This window comes from Homarus americanus, unplaced genomic scaffold (assembly GCF_018991925.1).
Source record: "Homarus americanus isolate GMGI-L3 unplaced genomic scaffold, GMGI_Hamer_2.0 scaffold824, whole genome shotgun sequence".
Taxonomy (NCBI): Eukaryota; Metazoa; Arthropoda; class Malacostraca; order Decapoda; family Nephropidae; genus Homarus; species Homarus americanus.
The window spans coordinates 2,763,926-2,771,214 of record NW_024719328.1 but is presented as its reverse complement, the minus strand read 5'-3'; the positions used below and the strand labels follow the sequence as shown (position 1 = coordinate 2,771,214).

General features: G+C 42.7%; 1 protein-coding gene across 1 annotated transcript; it reads left to right on the top strand.

The window, feature by feature from the left end:
• The first annotated feature begins 987 nt into the window (after positions 1–987).
• LOC121860014 (astacin-like metalloendopeptidase) lies at positions 988–3,720 on the top strand. Its single transcript, XM_042357029.1, has 6 exons — positions 988–1,129; positions 1,950–1,996; positions 2,161–2,267; positions 2,509–2,624; positions 3,195–3,310; positions 3,564–3,720. The coding sequence occupies exons 1-6, from the start codon at positions 1,091–1,093 to the stop codon at positions 3,703–3,705; spliced, it is 567 nt and encodes a 188-aa protein (XP_042212963.1). The 5' UTR covers positions 988–1,090; the 3' UTR covers positions 3,706–3,720.
• The last annotated feature ends 3,569 nt before the right edge of the window (positions 3,721–7,289 follow it).

Here is a 7,289-nt window from a genome sequence, read left to right as displayed (position 1 = left end):
CATCTTAAGCACACTCGGTCAGGTAAATTGCGTGTAAACATCACGACCCAGACGTCTACCTCAAAGAAAATTCGACCTGTCGATAACTTAGTCAGTCATACACAAACACATGAGGCTCGTGGATGACTGACCCTTGTATGTCACTACCCGAGCCCGTCCACACACTGGCTTACGTATTTAAAAATGTATACTTCCTACTCGTGATGTCGTACCTTACGGCAGGATTTTCACTTCATTGGTATAAGGTCGGATATTTCAGCACCTAAATGTTTCATGATCTGCGTTATTTTATGTCCGAAGGTGGAAACAAACTGCACATGCACTAGGGGCTACGTGTGTAATGACATTGAGTCTGGCAGCAACTGAATCTTATATTTAAATGATAAAAGCCGAGAAATCCTGAATACTGATGTGTAGGGATGTTATGTGGCCACCGTGCCATCTGGAGAGTAACTGACTCCTCTCTTTGGAGAAAAAATTCCATCTCTTGGAGGGGCAGAAGATAGTTTGGGCCCCCGTCCGCTGACTTGAGAGGGACATGGCCCCTATGGTTTCCCTGGATTCGCCCTACTGACAATAAATTATGGTACTAAGAGTTCGCTTAATGTACAGTATACTTATAATTTTATTTAAATCATGATTATGGAGAAATATTCTGATTCTGTTTTGCTAATTTCTATATAATTTTTCTTAAAGATATAGCCACCGTAAATCTTACCTAACCAGCTCCCCAGGTAGCAAGTGTGTTTAATCGGCAGGTGAAATAAGCTGGCGTTACATTTACTGTAGGTGAATGAAATAGCCTTCAACTCTGAATAGTTTTAAGGCTGAAAAGCCGTTATATAACCCTGTGTAATTTCGAAGCTAATCTTTTTACCTTTACATTAAAGGCGAGATGATGAGTGGGTTAGGGTTAGTGGAGACTCACAAGTGTCACTGGATGACGTAAACTCGTTCCCCGTTGTCCTTTATAAGGTGATGGAAGAGTAGAGGCAGCACAGTGGGGTATCAGCTACAGCCAGCACTAGTCACTCCAACCAGTACTTGGGAACCCCAGTAACGTTGTCCATTGTTTCTCACATAAGCCAGGATGCGCTACTCAGTACTCGCTTGGGCGGTCTCCATGCTAGTAAGTATAACATGCTGGTAACCCTCACCCTGCAGTATGATCAATAGGAACACTTACTGAGCCTCGGTACTAGTGTTCAGGTCAGTATGTCTTGCTGAGTTTAACGTACACTCATCCTCTCTGGTTACTCTTGATTTAATAGTTCCACCACTTATCACTTTACCAGTCGTTCGGTGGGTGGGTCGTTCTATTCTCTGTTCCTTTGTGAAGACTTTCATCGTAATGCAGTGTAACACGCAATCGAACGCATTTATTTAGCAAATAATAAGTACAGACACAATAGGAAGGTACCGTACAATAACTAACAGAGAGTGACAGCACTACGAAAATGCTCAACAACTCGTGACTGGATGGTTGTGTCGCTGACAATTACTTATGTATGTACACCCGCCAAAAAGAGTCCTGTCAATCCACTCCGTCATTCATGAACCCCGTGAATCATCTTTCTGTGAATCCGAAACAACACACACTAGTTCCACTTTGTGTGTTGTTTGGGATTCCCAGGAAGATGATTCACAAGGTTCATGGATGAGAGAGAGAGGACTGAGAAGGACTTTATTTTGTACAGCGAAGACTTAATGAAAAACAAAAATGGACCTCAAATAGATATGACAATGTTAATTGTTTACAGGAAGAAATATAATTACACTGGTTATAAAAAGCTATATTGTGATGTTATACTGTACTGTATTAACATTTTGAGACAGATTAGTATGAAATATATTTAACAAGTTTATCAAGATTTAAATAATAGTAGAGAGAGAGAGAGAGAGAGTCTTATTACTGAAGGCATAAATATTTACATTGTGTGTATTTACAGTATGTGTGGGGCGTCAGAAGCGAGGCTTCAACAGTCACTGTGGCCAAGTAAGTCACTCTGAGTTTATTGTCACTGTGTTAACACCTAGCCGTTCTTCATTTCCCCAAAGTGTTAGTTGTTGCTGTGCTGTATGAAATTCTTATTTTTATTTTGCCTAATACTCCCCCGTCTGGCAGTCAAGAAAATAAACTTACATTGTATACTATTACAGGAACACTGGTAAAGGTGGTGACGATTGGCAGATTCAACCCAAAGGGGGCAATGATTGGGAGATTCAACCTAAGGGGGGCGATGATTGGCAGATTCAACCAAAGCAAAGTAAGATATCATGTGGTAAATCTCGTCCATGTCATTGCGACAATTGCTGTTTTAAGGTGTCTTTAACTCAGTGAGACACAGTACATTACATCACTGTTGTTTGGGTTGCAAGTACAGTACTGTATTGTTAGGTAATCAGTGCGATTGTCATGGCCTCTATATGTTTAAAAAAATTAACTTTGCGAATTAGATAATTATTGTATAATTAACTCATGAGGTCTGTGTGATAACATCATTACAGGTAGTTTCGTGTCCTGTGGAGAGCACACCCTAGAACCCGGCACTTCGGTAGGGATTCAGTCCAAGAACTTTCCCAACCAATACCCCAACCGCCATAATTGTGTGTGGACCTTCAAGGTGAGTGTCTGATCTACCTGCGTGAAGAAAGTGGTGATATCGGGATGTCTCTTCTGTTGGTATAACTCTCACTCATCTAGCCTAAAGCAGTGGTTTATATATATATATATATATATATATATATATATATTTCATTAGCCCAATAAAGCACGTGGAATTCTACATATAGTCACCTCACCCCGCCAGGATTCGAACCCATGACCCACGACTGTGACTTGGGAAGGCCACCTCTGGACCAACAGGATACTAAAAGCAGTCCTAGACTCTGTTATATTTCACACAAAGCCTGTTCAACGAGCTCGTTGAACAGGCTTTGTGTGAAATATAACAGAGTGGGCCATGGGTTCGAATCCTGGCGGGGTGAGGTGTTGATGATTTTATATATATATATATATATATATATATATATATATATATATATATATATATATATATATATATATATATATATATGTGTGCGTGTATTGTGTTGAAATGCATTTAAGATAACTCTGTACTGCCCATAATTTCAAACTTAACATTATATCATCTTTCTGAAACATGATACTAAGGCAAGATGTATATCTTTAGGCATCAGCTTCAGACTCCACCATCTCCATCGACTGCGCCACATTCAATTTAAAGAATTCCAGGAGGTGCAGGGGTGACGTTCTCCTCCTTGAAGACGGCAATACATTAAACAACAGGTGATATATTTTAAAGAAGACAATGGCGTCTCTTGTCATTATTCTGTTAAATATTGAGAGCTTTTGACGGGGGCACCCACACGACTGCCAACAGCTACAGTAAAGTATACAGTAAAGTATACAATACTTTATTTATTTTTTATATCCATTAATTAATCTGAACCAACATATAAGATAAAAGTACAATATGATATAATAAACTAATGTATTAATTACTCTTAATCACCTATCACCCGACTTTGTGTTCCCTCAGATTCTGCGGCAACCTTGGAACTCTCAGTGAAGGAGGCGACACTGACCTTTTGAATATTGTTTTCAAGACAAACAGAAGAGGAAAAGCTCAAGGTTTCTCCTGTGTTGTGTCCGCCTCTGGTAAGTTCCTCGGTGACTGGTAAAGTTCAGTATAAACCTAACCTAACCTAAGTAGATCCCAGTGTTAAGGGGTCCCAGTGTTAATGGGTCCCAGTGTTAATGGGTGCCAGTGTTAATGGGTCCCAGTTTTAATGGATCCCAGTCTTAATGGATCCCAGTCTTAATGGGTCCCAGTCTTAATGGGTCCCAGTGTTAATGGGTGCCAGTGTTAATGGGTCTCAGTGTTAATGGGTGCCAGTGTTAATGGGTGCCAGTGTTAATGGGTGCCAGTGTTAATGGATCCCAGTGTTAATGGGTCCCAGTCTTAATGGGTCCCAGTCTTAATGGGTCCCAGTCTTAATGGGTCCCTGTCTTAATGGGTGCCAGTGTTAATGGGTTCCAGTCTTAATGGGTGCCAGTGTTAATGGGTGCCAGTGTTAATGGGTGCCAGTATTAATGGGTGCCAGTGTTAATGGGTGCCAGTTTTAATGGATCCCAGTCTTAATGGGTCCCAGTCTTAATGGGTCCCAGTCTTAATGGGTCCCAGTCTTACTGGGTCCAAGTCTTAATGGGTCCCAGTCTTCATGGGTCCGTCTTAATGGGTGCCAGTGTTAATGGGTTCCAGTCTTAATGGGTCCCAGCATTTATGTGTCTGAGTGTTAATGGGTCCCAGTTTTAGTGGGTCCCAGTCTTAATGGGTTCCAGTCTTTATGGGTCCCAGTCTTAATGGGTTCCAGTCTTAGCGGGTTCCAGTCTTTATGGGTTCCAGTCTTATGGGTCCCAGCATTTTTGGGTCCCAGTGTTAATTGGTCCCAGTCTCAATGGGTCCTAGTCTTTATGGGTTCCAGTCTTATCGTCCCAGTCTTAATGGGTCCCAGTTATAATGGGTTCCAGTCTTTATGGGTCTCAGTCTTAATGGGTTCCAGTCTTATGGGTCCCAGTCTTAATGGGTTCCAGTCTTTATGGGTTCCAGTCTTTATGGGTCCCAGTCTTAATGGGTTCCAGTCTTTATGGGTCCCAGTCTTTGGGTCCCAGTCTAATGGGTTCCAGTCTTTATGGGTCCCAGTCTTAATGGGTTCCAGTCTTTATGGGTTCCAGTCTTATGGGTTCCAGTCTTTTGGTCCCAGTCTTAATGGGTTCCAGTCTTTATGGGTTCCAGTCTTATGGATCCCAGTCTTAATGGGTTCCAGTCTTTATGGGTCCCAGTCTTAATGGGTCCCAGTCCAGTCTTAATGGGTCCCAGTCTTAATGGGTCCCAGGTCTATGGGTCCCAGTCTTAATGGGTCCCTATTGTCTCATTCTTGGGTCGCAGTCCAGTCTTTATGGGTTCCAGTCTTTATGGGTCCCAGTCTTTATCTTAATGGGTCCAGTCTTAATGGGTTCCAGTCTTTATGGGTCCCAGTCTTTATGGGTCCCAGTCTTAATGGGTCCCAGTCTTAATGGGTCGCAGTCTTAATGGGTTAAAGTCTTATGGGTCCCATCTTTATGGGTTCCAGTCTTTATGGGTCCCAGTTTTAATTGGCTTGTTTCATACAGACTTCAGTTTCAACAGGTGCCAACATAGCCCTAAGACCAGGCCTCACCTGACCAATTATTTATTGGTTCAGTCACCTGACATAACACAACAACTTTCTTCATTGGTCATCAGTTCAGCTGTTAACATGAAACAGTCTTTTGAACCAAACATTTTTGTGTTGCTTAACGCCGAGTGAGTGTGAGCATCACCAACCCTCCACCTTGAATACTGTACCACCTTTAGTAACACCTTGACTCAAGCTGTGATAAGTGATTCTTGAACTAGAGCACCGGTAAGTAATTACTGTATAAGATGTGTAACTGGTCGTAAATATGTACGCACATTATATAACCATGTAAGTACAATTATTGTGATACACACAGAGAGACTGATGAATACATCTCAGTAATAGTTGCTGTAGAAACAAGACTCACCCTTAGATGTGGCGGTACATTGTCACCATCACTTGGTGGAGTCTCAGCCGGCTGTTTCCTGCCAACAGTATCTCTTATTACTGGATTGTAACATCTAGTCTATCTTTTTTTTTTCTTTCACCCTCTTCACCACTCATTGGTTAATTAGCTGCTTGGGCGATCGGTCACGTCTCTGTTAACCACTGTTGGCAGATACTAGGCATACACTGGCTTCTGAATTTCTCTGAACATGTTCTAGTGCTTATCAAATCTGGTCGTGAAGGAGCTCACACCCGGTGCCGTCACAACACTCTCTGGCAGATTGTTGCAAGAGTTCACAACTCTCACTCCAGAAAAGTTGCCCCCTCACAGTTTTCTGGGCTTGCGGCTTCATCAACCTTAAGTTGTGACCCCTTGTGGGGCAAGCGGCTCCAGGTAAGGACACTCGACTGAGTGGTGCCCTTTGAGATGTTTCTATACCTCAATTAGGTTACCCCTTGCCCGTCTGTGGAATAAGGTTAGGCAATTTCAGGCGCTCTAATCTCTCAGGGTAGCTGAAGTTCCGAAGTGCAGGCACCAGTCTAGCGACCGTTCTTTAGACATTTTTAGTCAACTGACAGTCCCTAGCCATATTTCGGGTTCCAGACAGTACTCCAGACGGGGAAGCACCTCAATCTTGAAGATCGTTACGAAGAAAGGCCCGTCTAGATATCTGAACGACCTTCTTCAGAGACCTAATAATTTAGTTGCCTGAATCACCTTATTCTCGCAATGGCCCGATAACTTCAGCTTATTGTCAATATACACTACAGTTTCTCTGTCCCGTTGGGACTGCCCTCCTTACTGTTGGTACTTAACAGGTGCAGCCTCTTACACTTCGGTACATTGAATATTAACAGCCATTTCTTCGACCATTCTTCAAGCTCACAGAGATCCTTCTGCAGCTCTTCACAGTCTGCTTGGTTCTTAATTTCCCGAAATAGCTTGGCGTCATCCTCAAACATTTGTATGGAGGAGTGTACAGCGTCAGGCATGTCATTTAAGAAGCAAACAAACAACAGCGGTCACAATACACTACCCTGTGGTACCCCAGCTTGTGATGGGTACGCATGATGATTTCGTGTCATTAATCACCACACACTGCTTGCAGTCATGGGGAAAGTCTCCAATCTTCGCCAGGACATTTCCTCGAATCCCGTACCTTTCCAATTTAATTTTCAGCCTTTCATGGGGTACGCTGTCGAAAGCCTTGGCAAAATCTAGGTATATATTGTCGATATTGCCGCCCTGTTCTAGAATTTGGATCCAAACGTCCAGTACTTTGAGTAATTGTGTTAAGCAGCAGCGCCCCGGCATAAAACCGTGTTGGCAATCCTTTACAAGGTGGTTTCGTAGTAGATGTTCCATCATGGCATCTCTTATAATGCTTTTAAATACTTTATATACTATGCTGGTGAGGCTCACCGGTCCACAGTTATTTGTGGAGTGACGATCGCCCTTCTTTAAGATAGGACTCGCATAAGCCATTTTCCAATCACAGGGGACCTTTTGCTCATCCTGGCATTTGCAGAACAGGATCTTCAGGGGCTCAGGAAGCTTGTTGCACAACTCTCTTAGCGCTCTGGGATGCACCATGTCAGGGCCGGGACTCTTATGAACCTTTAGCTTTGACAGTTTATTTCTTATAACCTCTTTTGTG

Excerpts from the sequence above, each read along its gene's own strand:
- LOC121860014 (XM_042357029.1), top strand. The coding sequence starts at position 1,091 with ATGCGCTACTCAGTACTCGCTTGGGCGGTCTCCATGCTA. Across the intron at positions 2,625-3,194 it reads ATTGTGTGTGGACCTTCAAG|GCATCAGCTTCAGACTCCAC; the intron begins GTGAGTGTCTGA and ends GTATATCTTTAG. Across the intron at positions 3,311-3,563 it reads GGCAATACATTAAACAACAG|ATTCTGCGGCAACCTTGGAA; the intron begins GTGATATATTTT and ends GTGTTCCCTCAG.